The sequence below is a fragment of the Pyricularia grisea genome (assembly GCF_004355905.1).
Source record: "Pyricularia grisea strain NI907 chromosome Unknown Pyricularia_grisea_NI907_Scaffold_12, whole genome shotgun sequence".
Classification (NCBI taxonomy): Eukaryota; Fungi; Ascomycota; class Sordariomycetes; order Magnaporthales; family Pyriculariaceae; genus Pyricularia; species Pyricularia grisea.
The window spans coordinates 42,727-61,302 of record NW_022156724.1 but is presented as its reverse complement, the minus strand read 5'-3'; the positions used below and the strand labels follow the sequence as shown (position 1 = coordinate 61,302).

Genomic DNA, 18,576 nt, shown 5'->3' with positions numbered 1-18,576 from the left:
ACCAAGTAAAGCCAAAAGCCCCACAAAAGCACGATTGATGACCCGCTTTTCGGGCTTGGTCTGAAGAGGAACCCACCCGTACAGTGTTGATGGTTTTTGGGCAAAGTACCCATGAACAGAGCCCCGAGTCCAAAATTCCAAAGATGAGTTTTTGGATACGGCCATTGAGTGTGGCCCAAGCTCCCTCTTGAATCTGCCCCGCTTTGACCCGCCCGGTTCTTTTGTTGATTCACGGCGCATTTTCCAAATCCTGTGCTGTCGCGCTTACTCGTGTTGGCGTTGCAGGTACGGCTGAGACTGGATGAGATTGTTGCTCGAACACGTGCAATCACGCGCTAGCACTTCTCGGTCGTCACGAAACAGACACGTCCCGACGCATCTCCTCTTAATTGATTTTCACGTCGTTGTCCGGCCACTTGCCCACCACTCCACTGAGGCGCACAAGGCTGCATAATCCGCTTTCATTCGAGATACTTTTTTTTCGGGGGAATTACTCGGTCGGTTAACGCCGATTCACCGGGTTTTAATTGTTGGTCATTCGCGTATACACGTCCTGTTCTGAATGTTCCCCGCGGCGCGGCCACCGCCAGTTCGATCAAAGAGTGGGTGTATCGTGTAGCGATAAATCGTCCTCATTTTTTTCCCCACAGCTGTGCCGGTTGTTACATGGGCAGAGAGAGGAGCTGCCAGCAATTAGAATCGCCTCAAAGGAAAGCAGCAGGGTAGGATTGGTAACGACGGCGACGGCGACGGCGACGGCGAAAGCGACGACATTGGCGGTAGTCCGGGTCAATGTGGTGTTATGGCGTCGACGACAGTCGCCGGTAACTCGTCATTCGTCTCACAGCAGCACCCCGGCAATCTCCACTTGGCAAATCTGCAATCGCAATCTCAAGGCTTCCACCGCCAGAATAGCACCTCGAGCGTTCCTTCGACGGCATCCTTCGACCCGCCGAATGGGAGCATAGCGAACACCGGTTCTCAGAAACATCAGCCAATGTCATCGCAACAATCCCAACCACCTGCATCCCAGCAGTCTTTCAGCATGAGCCAGGCGGGTTCGCAACCACAGCCTAGCCAGTCATCTTTTCGCAGCTACTCGGATCAAAATGTATCACAGCAACCTCAAGAAGCAAGCCCAATATATACGGTTCGTTCCCCCTCGTCTGGCCGAGTTACCTCTGTGCCTTTAATCGTGTTCGCGACTTACAGAGCTGACGAGAATTTATTCATTCCTCCCAGGCCGTCTACTCCAATGTTGAAGTATACGAGTTCGAAGTCAATGGCGTTGCTGTTATGAAGCGCATAGGCGATTCTAAGCTCAATGCGACACAGATTCTCAAGGTCGCAGGTGTTGAAAAGGGAAAACGCACCAAAATCCTTGAAAAGGAGATCCAGACTGGCGAACACGAGAAGGTCCAAGGAGGCTATGGCAAGTACCAAGGCACATGGATCAAGTATGAGCGTGCGCTCGAAGTATGCCGTCAATATGGCGTCGAGGAGCTGCTGCGGCCTCTACTAGAATATAACAGGAATCCTGATGGAAGTGTCAGCCAAGCAAACCTCAACACACCCACCAAGGAACAAGCCATGGCAGCCCAGCGTAAAAAGATGTACAATTCAGGTGCGGACAACCGAAACAACAATGGCGGCGGTACATTCTTCAAGAACATATCACAAACAGCACATAGTGCCATGACAGCCATAAGCAAAGCGCGCTTCGACTCGCCAGGCCCTCGCGGCCGCAATGGGCCTACCAGAGCTCCAAGCTTTCAACGCCAACCCTCAACCCAGAGCATGGAGGATTTCCATGGCGGCAACTCGCAAGCAAGTAACTTTGCGGAGAACTTCCCGCCGCATGACGTCAACATGGCTTTCTCGGCTGGCAGCGAGCCACAACCCGGCGGCGTAAACGGCACCGAGCCTCCGCGCAAGCGCCAGAGAATGGACATGACGCCAGCAAACAGCTTTGGAGCGTATGCAAACAACAGTCAGATGCAGGCTTATGCGGATGCGTTCCCTGGATCACCAACAGAACCCAACGATTCTTTCATATATACCCAGCATGCTGCAGCCCACGACACCCTCCTTCAGCAACAACACGATCAACAAATCCCTCTCCAGCCCCTCCCCTACGAGCAATCCGTAGAGGCGGAGAATAAACGGAGCATGCTCATGAGTATCTTTATGAACGATGGCATGTCGGAGCAGGCCAGGGTAGACACGCTGCGGCAAATACATCCGCGAGATCTTGACATGCCCATCGACTCGCAATGCCACACGGCCCTCCATTGGGCAGCAACTCTATCACGAATGACGATCCTTCGCCGTCTGATAGAAGCTGGTGCCAGTCCCTTCAGGGTCAACACCTCTGGAGAGACGCCCTTGATGCGTGCTTGCATCGTTACGAACTCGCATGACAATGACAGCATGCCCGCGATACTCGATATTCTAGGGAATACAATGGAGGTCAGAGACAGTAAAGAAAGGACGGTACTGCATCACATCGCCCTTACCAGTGCGGTCAGTGGTCGTAGCGCGGCTAGTCGATATTATTTGCAATGTTTGCTGGGGTGGGTTGTCAGACAAGGCGCCGCTAATGGCGGCCAGTCGAGCAGCCAGACATTCAACGGTGGAGGAACTGTATCGCAGTCTCAGAATGCTACTCGGCTCGACCTGGGGCGCTTCATGAGCGAGATGCTCAACGCACAAGACTCTGCAGGCGATACGGCTCTAAACATTGCAGCACGCATAGGTAACCGGAGTATCATTTCACAGCTCCTTGAGGTCTGTGCAAGCCCGCACATTGCCAATCGTTCAGGCCTCAGGCCGACAGATTTCGGCATCGGAGTCGACTCTGACGGCGCCATCAAAACAAAAGGTGACAGCGGGGGCGGCGATGTAGAGAATGGAGACGTTGGAGGCAGCAGTCAGAAGAGCAACGAAAGCAGCAATGAGATCGTAACCTGTAAGTATATCGGTTTTTACCTGCGTCACTAGGGTAGGAGCTAACACGAAGCTAACACGACATACAGCAATTACACATCTCCTTACAGAAACTTCAGCAAATTTCCAAGAAGAAATTAAAAACAAACAGAAGAACATAGATTCACTACACGCCACCTTGCGATTGACAACGACTGACGTCAACGATTTGCGTCGCAAGCTCGATGAGGCTCAGGCTAGAGTGAAGGCACAGCAGCTGGCAAGGCAAAAGGTCTCCAATCTTCAACGCGCCGAGGAGCGCGAGCGGTATCGGCTCACTCAGCTGGAGCAGACAACTGGAAGGCGCGACATTGCGTCCGCCAATGGTTGGGAGGCCGAGTCCAACACATTACTGGCAACAATCAACGCGACGACCAATGGTGAACCAGACGCAGACGCCAAGCTTCCCTCGTCAGCATTACTACGCGCACGGATCGAGGCTGTCAAGAAACAGACGGAGAGCACACGGCAAAGTGTCGTTGCGCTCAAGGGGCGCAGTCGAGAGGTTGAGGGTCGGTACAGGCACCTGGTGGCGCTGGCAACCAAATGTCGTGATGAGGATGTCGATTCGACCATGGAGGGTCTGCTAAAGGCTGTTGAGAGCGAGAAGGGTGAGTTGGAGATTGGGAGAGTGAGAAGGTTTTTGGGTGGCGTAGAAGGGGTCATCGGGTGAGGATTGATTGTGGTTCCTTGCTTGCGAAAGCGTTGGGCATGAGCAGGCTGCTTTCTCATTTGTATCTTTTATTAAGACCTCGTTTCTTGTACCAAGGATTATGGGCGTGGAAACATAGGGTATGTGTCATGGCTGGCGTTTTGAGAGTACAAAGATGTACGGGCTAAGTTTAATATATTTTCAGCGTGCCAACATACCGTCCGGTTGGTCAGCTTGCTAAGGAAATCCGTTACTTAACTGCCTCATGTGGCTATGCCAAATAACTCACCAGAGAACTTGTGACCATTGTGAGTAGATGGTTCGACGAAAAGTTTATCCAGGTGGTAGAAGAACACTCAGTAAGATAGATCACTTGGTCGCCAGTTCGGGTACCTACCTTACCTACCTTAGGTAGGTAGTTACGTACTTTAAGTAAGGTGGTATGAATAGTATGACAGTTAGATGCAACCAGATTAGGAAGGCACACGAACATAGGTACGTACCACAGCCTCATCAATTAGTTCCTGCTTTCTGTTTGCACGGGAAATCAGTCCTGTTCTATGGGCTCTAACGTACCAGTTCAGGCACCCAGTCTACCTGAGGTAGTCGCTCAAGTTGAGAAATTGGTTGTTCCCTAACAAACAGCATCCCGTCCCACCTACTCTCCTCGCAAGCTCATCTCAGATCCCATAACCATCACCATCAATTCAACCTCGAGCTTTCTGACGCAAACAAAATACTGCATTGCATACAAATTTAACCTTTCACGATCCTACCACTTATCGGACTTGTCTCCTTTGCAAGACTCCAACATGGGCGGCTCTCTTTCAAAACCAGCTTCCTCACTGGACAATGTGGTCTGCCAGCCAGCTTTTGCGACTGACTTCTTTGATGAGGGCGATTCTGTCATGATCTTGCGTCAAGGTTGCGGCGCTGTAGCCGCCAGCAAGAACGTCACTTCGCAGTATACAGAAACCAAGCTCAACGAGTGCCTTACAGTGCCTACTGAAGAGAATGACCTCATGGTGGCTGTTCGGATCTCTGTTTACCACTGCGGACTCAAGACCGGAGTGACTTGCTGCTTTGATGTCAAGGTGACGACGCGGATCGAAGAACTTGCAGAGAAATTTTGCAAGATTAACGGCAAACCCAATGGTTACTACACCTTCGTTGCTCATGGAATGCCAATTGATGGCACTCAAACCCTCTCTATGGTATTTCTGATCCCCTTTTTTTGAAGCAACGTTCCTTTTCGGATACTAATATATGTCTGTTGCCTTGCTGCAACTCCAGGCGACAGAAGTCGCAGACGTGCCTTTGATCAACTTGAGGGCAATCGTAACTGAATATCTCGATAAAAACGCACCAGCTCTTCCACCCATTTCTTCTGAGCAGAGACACTTGTTGCATATTCGAGTCACGCAGACACTCATGAACCGGTACTTCCAGAAAAGGTCGAACATGGAGATTCACGAGGTGAACAGGCGGTGCGGGTCTGACGTCGACCCAGATGGCTTCCATACTGTTTGGATTACAGTACATGATACACAGGCAGATGGAAAGTTCACTTACAGCTATGTGTTCTTCAAGATCAACAAAGTAACCAAGCTTTGGATGTTGGCTCGATCTCTATGCCATGCCCTGAAGAAGCCAGCCGGATACTACGTCATTTTCTACGACGCGTTTTTGGTCCAGTCGACTGACATATTGGCAACGGTAAGGCTATTATGGATCTACGTCTTGAGGAATGGTACCTGACATCTACATATCTGCCTAGGTTCCGATGGCCTGGAGCAGGAAGAATCGCATCGGAATTCATGCGTTCCCCCGGCAGGTTGTAAAGCTAATGGTGGACAATCTGGTGGATGACCAGATTACACGCAACAACTTGTGGTCACAACAAGGTACTTTGGAGCAGTTACGCGCCAATCGCAGAGCAGACTAGGCCCATGCAATTTTTATGCTTCTCGAGATAAGTGCTAGGCTGGGTTTCACTTACAAGTCGTTGTTTTCTCTATCCTAAAGAAGACCATAGATATTGTTAGGTGCTATGTCTGAGGATATAGAAGATAAGATAACGCCATCATATCAGCAATGTTGAGGTTCTGGAATCTGGAGGGTGAGATAACATAAGTAGACAGGTTGGCTGAATCTGTCAATGGTGGTCGAGGTGACACAAGAGCTTGACGCTAGGTGGTTGCACCCAGGTTCCGTCTTTTGGCTGTAACATTCTCTCTGATTCTGTCAATAAGCCAAAGAACTGGCTCGGATGGACCATTCAGGATGTTTGGTGAGTTTTGACCATGGGTCTCATAACAGCAGATGGCTGATTCTGTTTCTGTACTTGAACTTCTCCAACTCTGCTCTACGCTTAAAGTATTAAAGGAAAACGAGAAGCACCGATATGTTTCCCATTCAAAAAATGGATGCTCAGCATCTTCCTACTTTTAAGTGAGAAGGAAAAGCTGACTGTTGCGCCTGTTTCAAGAAGAACCAGACCCATGATGCAGCGGTTCGTCAGGAAAATAGGGGTAAGTTTTGGGAATAGCAGACTTGGCTCCCCTGTGGTATGAAATTTTGAACCCAAATTGCATTGGAATCGCAACGGTAACCCCACCATACCTACCCACCCACCTTTGTCGTGATCCATACGTCACCCATTCGAGAATGGAATTCCAATCCTCTCATTCATTCGCGCTTGCAACGCGACATCGGATGACAGCCGCTCATCTCGGGGAGGTGGGTAAGGAACGCCGTTTACCTGACTGAAGAAGAGAAAACATTGTCTTGTACCAGAATTGCGGCGAAATGGCAGCCTCAAGTGAATTCCCAGAGATTCAAGGCGGCGGCAGTTTGATGCTGGCCTGGCAGATTCGAGGCAAGAAAGCTCTGATTGTCGGTGGTGGCGAGGTACGTACGAATAATGTTGTCTTGTTCAATTGATTAATTCCCTTTGCATTCTTGAGGTGCCCTACTGACATTGAATCACTCTTTTTTTTTTCATCTCCCCTTTTCCTCCAGGTCGCAGCCGGCCGCATTTACCACCTGCTCAATGCCGACGCCGTCGTGACCTGTGTCAGCCCGTCAGCCGGCTTACATCCTGAAGTGGCGTATCGCATCGCCCAGGGTCAAGTCACGCACGTCGACCGGCTTTTCTTGCCTACAGACCTCGATGACCCAGCCATATCCATGGTCCTCGTTGCCATTGACGACCCCGTTGCGTCCTCCGAGATATGGAAGCTCTGCAAGGCACGTCGCATCCCCGCCAACATCGCCGACGTGCCGCCCGAGTGTGATTTTTATTTTGGCAGCATCCACCGCGACGGTCCGCTGCAGATCATGGTGTCGACAAACGGGAAAGGTCCACGTCTGGCGAACCAGATCCGCAGGCACATTGCAGAGAGTCTACCGCCAAACGCGGGCGCCGCCGTGGAAAAAGTGGGCGCGCTGAGAGCGCGGCTAAGGCAGATCGCACCCGACGCGGAGGAGGGGCCAAAGAGGATGCGTTGGATGATCAAGGTCAGCGATGCGCTCACGTTCGAGCAACTGTGCGCCCTGACGGACGAGGACATGGAGAACATTCTGGAATACTACATGGCCGAAGGTGTGCCGACATTCAAGGAAATCATGGACATGAGGGCAGAGAAGAAGGACATTGACCCTTTAGCTGAGGAGGAGGTGGAGGATGTGGTTGAGGATGTTGATAAGAAGTTGCACACCTAGATTTCGTCAATCGGTCACCCGCCCGGGTTCCATGTGTAAAATTCAAGCCGCAATCCACTCACTGCCAGACGTGGTTACTCCCACCTTGCGGCATGCTGCACAGCATTCATTTACTAAGGTAGAAATGATGGGCAAGATTTCAACTCAGCTGAACATGTCAATAAGCAGACAAGCCGAAACATGACCGTCTCTCTTACTTATTTAATACTATTTTGAAAGCTGCGAGGCTTGGGTCAGTAATACCTTATCTGCTTTGGTTGAGTTACAAATTCTCGGCTACTTTACCAATGGAGGCGAGTTAAATACTCTGATCCGCCTGATTCGTGCAGTTCCGGTATGTCATCAGCGACTTCGGCGTCTCGATTTAGCCCGCTGCCCCGCAAGCTAGCACGACTTGGAGTCATCACGAATCTCGATGCCAATAATAAACAAATAGCGACTGTAATGAACTAGAAATAAGGAAAGAAAGAAGGAAGAGAAAAAAAAGAAAGAAACAGAGGAAGTCAACATATCGCCATATATAGCGGATCTTAGCCAGGCGAAATTTGTAACGGTGCATAGCTACTTTACGACAATCACATACTGCACCCTTTAAAGACCTGACCAGCAATTATGCCAGCCGAGGCCTCAACCACAACCAACGACTTGGTCTATGTGACTGCAAAAGCAGCCTCTGACTTCGTTCAGCAGTTACTCGAAAAACACGGAGTTCCACCTGCCCATGCCTCGGTTGTTGCCTCGGGCCTTGTTCAAGCAGACCTTCGTGGCGTCGAGTCCCATGGCATAAATCGTATTCCCTCGTACGTCGAGCGCATCAGACAAGGCGTTCTCGATCCTAAAGCAACTCCCGAGCTGAAGCAGGTGACACCAGCAGTCGCCCAGGTTGACGCCCACAATGCATTCGGCTTCGTCGCCGCGCACAAGGCCATGGAGAGCGCCATCGAGATGGCGCGTGTCTACGGGATAGGCATGGTCTCGGTGAAGCACTCGAACCACTTTGGCATGTCGGCTTGGATTGTGCAGCAGGCCGTCGATGCGGGCATGATGAGCCTCGTTTTCACCAACTCGAGCCCGGCCATGCCGGTATGGGGAGGGCGCGAGCAGTTGCTAGGTGTCAGTCCTATCGCCTGCGGCGCCCCTTCGGACCCGACACCTTTCATCCTCGATATGGCGCCATCCGTTGCGGCGCGAGGCAAGATTCACAAGGCCAAGCGCCGAGGCGAGAAGATTCCGCTCGATTGGGCGCTGGATGCCCAAGGCAACAGGACGGACGACCCAGCGGCCGCGCTCGACGGCGGTGTGATGCTGCCCATGGGCGGGCCAAAGGGATCAGGCTTGGCTCTGATGATGGACGTCTTCTCGGGCGTCTTGTCCGGTTCAGCATACGCTGGGCACGTCGCCGGTCCATACGACCCGTCCCGGGCAGGTGATGTAGGTCACTTCATCATGACCATAAAGCCGGATCTATTTATGGGCATGGAAGAGTTCAAGGAGAGAATGAAATATCTGTATGAAAGGGTTGTGGGTTGTGAGAAGATGACAGGGGTTGATCGAATTTACTTCCCTGGCGAGATTGAGCTACTCAGGGCGGAGGAAAGAACCAAGAGTGGAATCCCATACAGTCGTGGGGAGATTGAAGCATTGAACAGGGAAGCGGAACTAGTAGGCTCCTCGAAGATCCAGGAGATTATTGCTAGATAGATGGATGACAGTTGAAGTTTTTACACAGCTAAAATCCTCTTGATTTGCGACAAGGAGTCAGTCAGTTGTAGATTTCAGGTTTAGGCAACGTAGACAAAGAAGAGGAAAGAAAGGGTTACCCAAACATTTATACACCTTTTTACCAATTCAACCCAGCCTGCTCGAAGGTTTGACAAGGGCAACCCTTGCCTACCAACAGACATTTAAACTCTTTCAGTGCAACGCATTAATGGCTTGTTTAGGTTGATGTAACTCTCATGAGAATCTAGAGCGCTGGCTTGTGCATTCTTAAGACGCAGTGCATAGCCCGTACTCCATCAGTAAGAGCCCTGGTAGCTCAATTGGCTAGAGCGTCGGACTTTTAATCCGAAGGCTGCGGGTTCGACCCCCGCCTGGGGCGATCAATTGATTTTTGCTTTTTTTTTCTCTCCGCATCTTTTGCTGGCAACGTTAGCTGTACCGAAAGTTTGTTTTATCCCGGAAGTGCTATGCAGTGAGAATTATGTATGTAATGTAGGTCGGGGTATGGATGGCCTGGCAAACTGTGTCTCTTTTGCTGATCAGCTCATGAAACAGCGGACGATGACAATTGTATCTCGATGGAGTCATGCTTGCCTTCGTCGGAGTAGGATGCGGCCTACCAAGGCCTAAAGGACATAACTAAGGTAGGTAGGTAATTATTTGTGCTAATGCAAAATATCCATTGGCATTGTCGGAAATAGGTTCCTGTACATGTTGCTAATTGTCAGTTATGCGTCAGCATCTAAAATGCAAGAAAGAAAGAAACGAAGGAGAGAACAAACAATCATTGTTTCTTGTTTCGCCTGGCCTGGAAAGACCTCGGGAACGTCACTCCAGTCTGGATTTGCGATGGGAAGGACAAACCTCGCACAATGGGTGCGTGGGGATACGCGGATGGCTGCTGCCTGGAGAAGAGTAAGGTAGGTAGGTATGGTTGATGCTCGAGGAAACCCCCAATGCGAAGCTGTTTTTCTGAACTCTTTGGATTTGCAGTTATTATGTTCGAGGCTTGACTGTTGCATACCAGTACCAGCAGAGTTTCAAAGGTACCTACCTAGACGTACGTACCTTGGATACCTTACCTCCTAAGGTCAGGTACCTACCAGAACCCAGACCTCAAAAGGGCAGGCGCTGCAGCTGATCTAAAGGGCAGTTGCATCACATCCGTCGGTCCATGGTGACGTAGGAGGGAAGGCGCGCGCTGGAGTACCAACAAACGGCGAGGCGGCCTTTCTTGCGTCTGCCCAAGTCCCATCACAATTTTGATCCAATCCCAGTCAAACTACCTGCACCTCACCTTGACCTCATCTATCTTGCCGCCAGCTGCGATCCAGACTCTGTTTATTCCCCATGGTTACTGAAGCCTTTGACTCCTCATCTCAGCTCCATCAACTGTATTCTGGATTCGAATGATTGTACCATGGCAGATTCAGACGCAGAAACGGCAAGCCAGCCGTCAACCTCACCAATCTCTGCATTGCCTGATGTGAAAGGAGCCGAGGCGCACACCCAAGCAGTAGCAGTTGAGCCGGGCGAGGCTCAGCAGAAAATATCGCCACCTGTCCCAAAGCGCCTACGAAACCGCGCCACGTCTTCCTCACTTCTTGGAGTCAAAACCATACTGAAGCGTCATGCCTCAGACGTCACACCCGAGAAAAACAGAAAAGGTACGTAGGTGTTTTGCCTTACTAGGACATCCCAAATATACTCCGTTACACAAGCGGCGGCTAACTTCCACAAGGATCTGCTGCATCCAAGAAGTTCCCCACGCCATCGCCTGCCAGACGTGAAGTCTCCAGAAAGTCCACCATTCAAGGTGCATCTATCTCAAAGCCTCAGCCCTCACCTACTCAGCGCGACATCACCAAGAACCGCGGGTCGTCAAGGAAGAAGGTACCTGCTATTAGCAACTTGCTAGTGAGTGAGGTGGTCCCAGCCAGGAGCACTGTCCCGAACAGTGCTGGGAATGGCAAAATCGATCCTGCTGGCCTGGCACCGGTTGAGACTATTACCGCTCTCAACTACATTGACACTGCAGCCGACTCAAAAGCCATCATCTACGCATCGGTTCTGGACGAGGAAGCGGTAGATCCATGTGAACTTGGGGCCGAAAGTGGTCCCCATCTTCATATAGAAGCGATTGTCGGTCACCGCTTCGTCCAAGGCGTCGGTATCGAGGTTTTGGCTCAATGGGGACAGGATCACAGCCTTCCCAACTCATGGGAGCCCGAGGCTATCATACACGCAGATGCCAGGGACCTCCTCCTGGAGTATTGGGATAGCACCCCGGGAGGCCGTCTCCAGGAGCTACGTGGCACTGGCCACGAGAACGATGTCTTTGCCCTGCACCGCTACGACGCAAGACAAACCGAGGCCAGTGAAGGCTCCGCTCCCAAGAGCAAAAAGATCAAGCTGATGCCAAATAAGAGAAAATCAGCAAGGCCTCCCAAAGCGGTGCTGCTCGTCGAAGTCGAATACTGTGGCTACAGAGGAACAACATGGGTTCCTGACAAGCTTCTTAGTGAAGATCTCCCCGTCTTGATGAGCAAATACTGGGCTCTTGCTGGAGGTCGACCTGTCGGCTTTTAGCGCATCCAGACAGCACCACAAATTGAACTGGGCGTCGAATGTTTCGATTGAATCTCATCAGAGGATGATGCTACAAAGCGCTTACCTGGGCACCTTTCTTTATTCCTTCAACTATCATTGCAAATAATCTTGCTTCTCTGTTTGTTTGTTTTTTTCTTTTTTTTTTGGTAAAGGGACTCTTGCATGAAACCTAAATGAGATATGCGCTTCGGGGAATCTGGGGGAAGAAGGATTCAGGGAGGATCCAATTAAGGGGGGATTGGTTCCCATTTGAAAGATACCTATCAAATAATCTGAAGCATAGCTTTGCTATCTTCTAAATATAATTTGCACCGTCGTCTATCGCGGTCTTTCACTTACACCCCCCTGACCATTCCCCACAAGCCAGAACGCTGTCAAGTATAGTCGAAAGAGCATGCGTCGCACCTGCGCTGAAGTCACTTGGCAGGTTTCCTAGGACGTATTCCTAGGTAAGGTACCTAGCCAGGTCAACTTTGGAAGAAGAGGCGCGGACGCATTGCTCTCCATCTGCTTGGAAAGACGTTCGGCTGCGCTGTGATTATGCTACAGTGCCAACTGTGTGTCAAATAGGTAGGCAATGTCCATCGATGCCGCTCGATGCAACTGCTGAAGGACTTAGCATATAACACCAGTGAAAAATATCGGGGTCGGTTTCGAGCCGCTTTGGCGTGGGAACCTTGTGCATGACAGAAACATGGAACGGGTTGTCCTCTAGGTTGAAGCGATGCTCAGAATAGCTGACCGACACCCATTTCCCGTGATTGGCGTCCAAACACTCCTTGACGCCGCGCAGCATGCCCATAACGGCCTCGTCACCACCGCAGGAAAGGGCATCAGCGGTACTCTTGTCGACGACTAAGTCGAATCGACCTTGACTGCAGAGATTTGTCGGGTCAATACTGGTGGCATCAGCGACGAGGTAGCGCATTCTGACGTCCCCAAACGCCAACTTCTCCAGCTGTCTACCCCGTTCAATGGCCAGCGGCTCGTAGTCAATATTGGTGACGTTGGGAAAGCCGCGAGCCCGCAAGTGGTTGTGCAAGTCGCTGTTTCCAGAGCCAAGCTGTAAAATCCGCGAGCCCTTGGGTAGCTGGGAGAGTAGGGGCTCTAGTATGGCCATAAAGCTTTCAGATGTGATGAGCCATTCGAACTTGGTCTCTGAGGAAAACCGCTCGTGCCAATATTCTCGCTTGTCAAAATCCACGGGCATCCTTGTTGTTGAAGCGGTGAGGCTGAAATATGCTTCGAGAGAAGAATGATGGACAGATACAATTGCGATTGGGCTTGGGTAGAGGCAATAATGGTGTCAAAATGCAAAGGAGGGCGCGGGTTTGTGGATTAAAACTGGTGGAACGGCACTGAGTCGAAAGAAATCTGCATCACTGAGAAACGTGAGGACACTACCGATAGCCACGGTGAGTGCAGTAAATTTAGAAACTGGCAAGCAACTGAAATGACTATATGGTCTTTTAGACCATATTCTTTTCCACCAATATTATATAGAGATAAGAATATTTGATATTTCTACTAATGAGTTATAAATATTTTTTATGTACTGGAATTAAAAAAAAAATAGATGTTACTGGAAGTTTAACTTTATCTGAAGCTTGACCTGTACTTATTAAACAATTCTGCAGCATCCCGCTTCACGCAGGAAACCCCATATTATTACAGCTGTTGATGTCGCGCAGGCTCTCTTGAAGAAGCATACAGTCGTACATACCTTGTTGATTACCCCCCGCCTCGAGGCACCATTGATCCGAGCTGATCCTCCATTCTGTTGCCATCCATAATTCAAATACTCCACCGGCGGTCTCAAGGCAACGTGCCAGAGTGGTTAATGGGTCAGACTCGAATGGGATAAGCGTCCAGCTCCTCCCAGAGCTTATCTGATGGCTTCGGCCGCACAAGTTCGAATCTTGTCGTTGTCGAATTATTTTGCAATCCTGTTTGCATATACATCTCCTCAGGTTGAAGTAATCTACTGTTTTCCAACATTTGCGTTGGGCATGTATATTTAGGATGTGGATAGTAGGTATTCTATTAATCTGATGCATGGATACAAATTCTGCGTACAGGTGTATATAATTTTGGCGGCAAAATGATCATTTACAGTGATCTTGTAATTGGGGGATCTTGTAATTGGGGGAGTGGCCGCGAGTAAACAGATCGCCGTTTCCTAATTGCTTTTGGAACTCCTCAGCCGGGGCGATTGTCTTGGCCTTTTGTTTGCGCGGACTACATTACATTCTTTGGTACAACAAAGAGACTGTTCGTGCGGTCTTTGGCTAGCTAGGATCGTGGGGAAAAAAAGACAGAAAAAAAAAGATGTTGTACTGAAACCGTCCAAGTATGCTTAAATAATCCAAGGCTGTAGCAAAATTCACGCTAGAGAGAAACAGAGCTCTCATAGTGCAACTGGGAGACTTGCTCGGTCTGGTTGAAGTTTGCCACGGTGCACGTCGATTGAGTAGTCAGTACCCAAAGGGACCTGCTTTTTTAAGGTAGTACTCGCTAGAACTTTTACAAAATCGGACTAAGAAGATTGGATTAAGTTTAACATTGTTCAGTTTTACGCTTAAATATATGCCTTCTGCGGATAGATTACCCCATAAACTAAGGACATATATTCTGGCTTGTAACACAGCGATCCCCGGGCATCTATCAAAGCGAGCGTGTAACAAGATCTAAACGTTTCTTTCAACGTCAAAAAACTTGTCAAGTTTGCGGGCCCATCTACACTGCTCTTTTGAGAGAATAAACAGTCACCGTCTCCTAAGCCGGGAATACTAGTCCGCATTGATGATTGGTCATGGAAGAAAGGATAGCTTGGTTGGACAAAGTACAGTTGGCTACACAAGATTCATGGAGTTGAGAGACAGTACACACGACACGAAACTTAGAGTAGGGTGCTTGGAAGGAGTTAGTATCAAGCAGAAGCACAGCTTGACTCCTTGTGCTTCAAGGACCGAGGAGCCGCCGGAGCTCGTGTCAGTGTGACGGTGCAAATCCTTTCGGATAAAGTCCCAAGCCTTCACGTCTGTCACCTTGACACATGTCGCAGAAGAGGCCTCTACTCAAGGGGAAGCTGTCGTCTGTTTGTTTGGATGGATGGATACCTAGGTAGGTAGGCAGGTATTCAAGAGACGTCGTGGTTTTTGGAGAAGGGGGTTTGCCAAGAAAGGGATATCAACTATTGCCTAGTAATATGACTCAATAATGTTTGCATTATAGAGTACAACACCTTCCTATACCAGAAAGGTTTGCCTCTTTAACCTCGACAAAGACGTCAAGGTCACCACCGGCTGTTGGGCTTGCCGACGATGGTGTGGCTGGGTGGAGTCTCGCTATGCAAGCGCCTATTCCGATCTAGGAATCAAAGCTCGAGTCGGGGGGGACCAGGATTGGGTCTTTATTGAATAGGTAGTTTCTTAGCCTAACGTGATTATACCCTCGTTTGTTTCTAGGTTAAGCTTTTATTTTCTTTTCGGTGTGTCCGGGGTGGTTGAAAGGAGCTTTGACAGTTTGTCTATCCGTTTATGCGTCGACTTGTCCTGAAACTGACTGATGCCCAACAACCCTGGGTGATCAAACAAACGAGCACGCCTAAAATTCTACGACAATTCCATCCCCAGCAGCAACTCCACGTCGACCGCGAATCGCTCTCCAAATTAGGTTCTCAGATCGTCATAATCTTTTAGTTCTAAGTTTCCAATTATTTGACAGCGCCTCGCACATCTTTGAGGATCATTTATCGTACTGTAGACACCACCAACTTGACCGAGTTCAAAAGGTAAGAAAAAAAATCCTAGCCAAGCCAGCCAGCTTCAGTGATGAAAACACATGGTGCAATATTCCCAACGAAACAAAACAAAACAAAATACCATGCCGCGAACACGTCTCTTGGCCAAATCATGCGTCGTAAATACCTTCCGCAACTTGTAATAAAAAAAAAAAAAAAAAAAAAAAAGAAAAAAAAAGAGAGAGATATGGGCAATTGGCAGCGCCATGGTCTACTGGTAAATCGAGTATGTGCATCATTTAGCCTTTCCCTCTGCCTGAATGTGAGTGAGGCTGTATTCCCAGTCACAGTTGCTTGCAGGCATTCAATTTAGGTACGACCGTAAGAATACCAACAACATAACATATTTACCATAGGTAATAGTTAGTGCATTCGCTCGGACTGTAGCCAAGACAATAATCCCATCTTTTTTTTTAAGGAGTCCGGACATCGTCGTCGCCGGGCACTGCCACATAGCGCCGATATGCAAAAGATGATCCGGCTGCCGGTAGTGGAGGTAGGTGTTCTACAGTCTAGACTAGACCGGTTGTAGTGTCCTGCTCGTGGAAACCATGGGTGTTACCCTATAGTGGACCCTCTTGTATTGTGAATGGTGGATTGCGATTGGCTTCTTGGGCCTGGTGTTGCCCCATTCCAGGCGTGATCTCCTTCTTGGAGCGTTCCATTAGGATCGCTACATGGTAGGGTTGCTTTTACTGGGTCCCCTAGTAGCCCCAGCGTGCCCAGCTTGCGTGATACCCTACACTACAGTAGGTCAAATCCGTTCAGCCGCTGTCAAAAAGTTGCCGGTGTAGGGCGGGAGCAGTCTTTCTCCACCGGAGATGAGGCCTGAGGGATTGCGATTGGCTACCCATCACGGCGGCCCCAGGGCCATCCCCCACCCACCTGTGCTGCTGCTTGAACTGGCTGGGTCACAAAACTCCACAACCTGGCCGAGCCGCCCATCGTGACAATATCTTGGCATTCATTAAATACTACCATCTCCCATACCTTGAACTACCATAACCCAGACTTGCCAAGAAAATTCAAAAATCCCTGCCATACCCATCCATCCATTTGGCATTGCCTGACATGCAGCGGCCCGTTCACTCTCCTTGTTTGTAAGTTGATCACCTCTTGTTTGGATCTTCGCGGGGTCGCGCGCTATGGCCCTTGACAGTCATGACAGTCAGTCAGTTCGACAGCCAGCCAGTCAATCAGTCCATCAAGCCCTGCCCCCGGTCGAACCGCCGCCCGGATAAACCGGCTCTACATACATTACAGTAGTTATCAATCAATATATTCTAACAAGTATGATTTGCACATACCGCCAAGATCCGTGACCCCACCGTATGCCCAGATATCACCATGTTTACTAGCTGAGCCTCGTTTCTCCATTGTCTGAACGCTCGAAGGAGATGGCCGTACGACGCCTCCCACCTACACCTCGACCCTGGTCTTGGTTTCAATTACCAAGAGTGGTCACATTTGCTTGGCAACAAGGCAAAGTCTTTGCCGTATTACCCCGTATCTTCAAGGTGAAAGGGCGTCGACCTCACGATGCCTATATATAGAGAGCTTTGCTATGTCTTCTAGAGGTTTTTTTTTTTTCTCTTCTCACCATCCTCATCGGCATCCAAATCCTCAACTCTACTCTCCAGTTCTCTCCTCTTCCCCCTTCTGTTCCACCCCAATTGGCCCGGTGCCTTCTATTCTACACCCGTACTTTGATAGTCACTTGTTCCCTTGTTTCCGAGAAACATCACAAACTTTAAAACCTCACTCCTCATACCCTCCAAACAAAACAAAAAACAAACAAATCAATCACCCGCCAAAATGTTCGCCAAGGCTACCGTTCTCTCCGTTCTCCTTGCTGGTGCCGAGCTCGTCTCGGGCCACGCTGCTCTCATCAACGCCGTTGGCGACGCTGGTGGTGTTGGCATGGCTCTCGGTGTCGACACTTCCACTCCCCGTGACGGAACCCGACGCAACCCCTTCCAGCAGGATGCCACCCGCTTCCGTGGCACTGCCAGTGCCACTGTCGGCGAGACCCTCGCCGGAGGCGACAACAACATCGAGGCCGGCACTCAGGCCATCATGGCTGAGACTGGCTCCGAGCTTCCTCAGGTTTCAGCTGGTGGTAAACTCGAGATGACCCTGCACCAGGTTAACGGTGACGGTGCCGGTTAGTTGGCTGCTTTTTTTTTTTTTTTCCCTTCCCCCAATCGGACTATCCATTTCTCCCTGTATGCCTAGGTTACTAATACGTACTTTCCAACCCTAAATCTAGGCCCCTACACCTGCAAGATCAACTCTGATGGCACTGCCGCCCAGTGGACTCCCATCACGGTTACCACCCAGGTTCCGGGCACCAACTCCCGCAACCGGGACGGTGCTGAGACTGACTTCCCTCTTGTCGCCTCTATCCCTGATTCCCAGACATGCACCGGTACCGTTGCCGGTCAGGAGAACGTTTGCCTCGTCCGCTGTGAGAACAGCGCTCGTGCTGGTCCCTTCGGCGGTGTCGTTCCTGTCCAGATGGCCGGTGCCGGAGCCGGAGCCGGAGCCGGAACTGGAGCTGGTGCCGCTCGCAACGGCACTGCACCTGCCACCGCTGAGCGCCGCAACGTTCAGACTCGGGCTCGCCGGGCCCTTGCTCGCGACATTGTCCGCCGCGAGGCTCTCCTGCGCAAGGTTATGAAGCGCGCTATGATTGAGACCGAGGAGGATATTGAGGATGACGAGGAGTAAGGAGATTGGATGGACTAGTCCTTTCTTGACAAGGAGGATAATGTGACTAGATGTATCGGTGTCTTTTTTTTTCTTTTCTTTCTGATTTCTTTTTTTTTCCGCTTGCGGAGACAGGGTTCACAGGACGGGGGAATCGAGGATAGACACATGGGCTTTCACGCATTCCCACATTAAAAGCGAAGAAAGCAGCGGACTCTGGAGTTGACGGTTGCTTGAGTTTCATTTGTTCATATATACCCCCCCTGGTTTGGGATTACGGACCCGAAACCACGGGAAATTAACTTGTACAATATATAGATAAGAGGTTTTTGTGTTGTGAATACTATCAGGATCATCTTAAGAAAAGAAAACG

At 50.1% G+C, this 18,576-nt stretch overlaps 7 protein-coding genes across 7 annotated transcripts; 6 read left to right on the top strand and 1 right to left on the bottom strand.

Annotated features, from left to right (window-relative positions):
• Positions 1-562: 562 nt before the first annotated feature.
• Positions 563-3,846, top strand: PgNI_12407 (uncharacterized protein; the record flags this gene model as incomplete). Its single annotated transcript, XM_031132356.1, has 4 exons — positions 563-602; positions 711-1,150; positions 1,243-2,968; positions 3,036-3,846. The coding sequence occupies 4 exons, from the start codon at positions 563-565 to the stop codon at positions 3,656-3,658; spliced, it is 2,829 nt and encodes a 942-aa protein (XP_030976052.1). The 3' UTR covers positions 3,659-3,846.
• Positions 3,847-4,449: 603 nt separating this feature from the next.
• On the top strand, positions 4,450-5,582 carry PgNI_12406 (uncharacterized protein; the record flags this gene model as incomplete). The annotated part of the gene is made up of 3 exons (XM_031132355.1): positions 4,450-4,851; positions 4,931-5,353; positions 5,415-5,582. 3 exons carry the CDS (start codon positions 4,450-4,452, stop codon positions 5,580-5,582), a joined length of 993 nt encoding a protein of 330 aa, XP_030976051.1.
• Positions 5,583-6,299: 717 nt separating this feature from the next.
• On the top strand, positions 6,300-7,586 carry PgNI_12405 (uncharacterized protein). The gene is made up of 2 exons (XM_031132354.1): positions 6,300-6,547; positions 6,659-7,586. The coding sequence occupies exons 1-2, from the start codon at positions 6,446-6,448 to the stop codon at positions 7,358-7,360; spliced, it is 804 nt and encodes a 267-aa protein (XP_030976050.1). The 5' UTR covers positions 6,300-6,445; the 3' UTR covers positions 7,361-7,586.
• A 386-nt stretch (positions 7,587-7,972) lies between these two features.
• PgNI_12404 (uncharacterized protein) lies at positions 7,973-9,061 on the top strand (the record flags this gene model as incomplete). Its single annotated transcript, XM_031132353.1, has 1 exon — positions 7,973-9,061. One exon carries the CDS (start codon positions 7,973-7,975, stop codon positions 9,059-9,061), a length of 1,089 nt encoding a protein of 362 aa, XP_030976097.1.
• A 1,351-nt stretch (positions 9,062-10,412) lies between these two features.
• On the top strand, positions 10,413-11,671 carry PgNI_12403 (uncharacterized protein; the record flags this gene model as incomplete). The annotated part of the gene is made up of 2 exons (XM_031132352.1): positions 10,413-10,749; positions 10,824-11,671. Exons 1-2 carry the CDS (start codon positions 10,503-10,505, stop codon positions 11,669-11,671), a joined length of 1,095 nt encoding a protein of 364 aa, XP_030976056.1. The 5' UTR covers positions 10,413-10,502.
• A 583-nt stretch (positions 11,672-12,254) lies between these two features.
• On the bottom strand, positions 12,255-12,902 carry PgNI_12402 (uncharacterized protein; the record flags this gene model as incomplete). Its single annotated transcript, XM_031132351.1, has 1 exon — positions 12,255-12,902. The coding sequence occupies one exon, from the start codon at positions 12,900-12,902 to the stop codon at positions 12,255-12,257; it is 648 nt and encodes a 215-aa protein (XP_030976055.1).
• Positions 12,903-17,093: 4,191 nt separating this feature from the next.
• PgNI_12401 (uncharacterized protein) lies at positions 17,094-18,555 on the top strand. The gene is made up of 2 exons (XM_031132350.1): positions 17,094-17,658; positions 17,764-18,555. Exons 1-2 carry the CDS (start codon positions 17,310-17,312, stop codon positions 18,222-18,224), a joined length of 810 nt encoding a protein of 269 aa, XP_030976054.1. The 5' UTR covers positions 17,094-17,309; the 3' UTR covers positions 18,225-18,555.
• Positions 18,556-18,576: the final 21 nt, after the last annotated feature.

What these genes read in the sequence shown, in the direction of transcription:
- PgNI_12405 (XM_031132354.1), top strand. Translation starts at nt 6,446, where the DNA reads ATGGCAGCCTCAAGTGAATTCCCAGAGATTCAAGGCGGCGGCAGTTTG. An exon ending in TGATTGTCGGTGGTGGCGAG is followed by an intron (nt 6,548 to 6,658) that starts GTACGTACGAAT and finishes CTTTTCCTCCAG; the next exon opens with GTCGCAGCCGGCCGCATTTA.
- PgNI_12401 (XM_031132350.1), top strand. Translation starts at nt 17,310, where the DNA reads ATGTTCGCCAAGGCTACCGTTCTCTCCGTTCTCCTTGCTGGTGCCGAG. An exon ending in GGTTAACGGTGACGGTGCCG is followed by an intron (nt 17,659 to 17,763) that starts GTTAGTTGGCTG and finishes CCCTAAATCTAG; the next exon opens with GCCCCTACACCTGCAAGATC.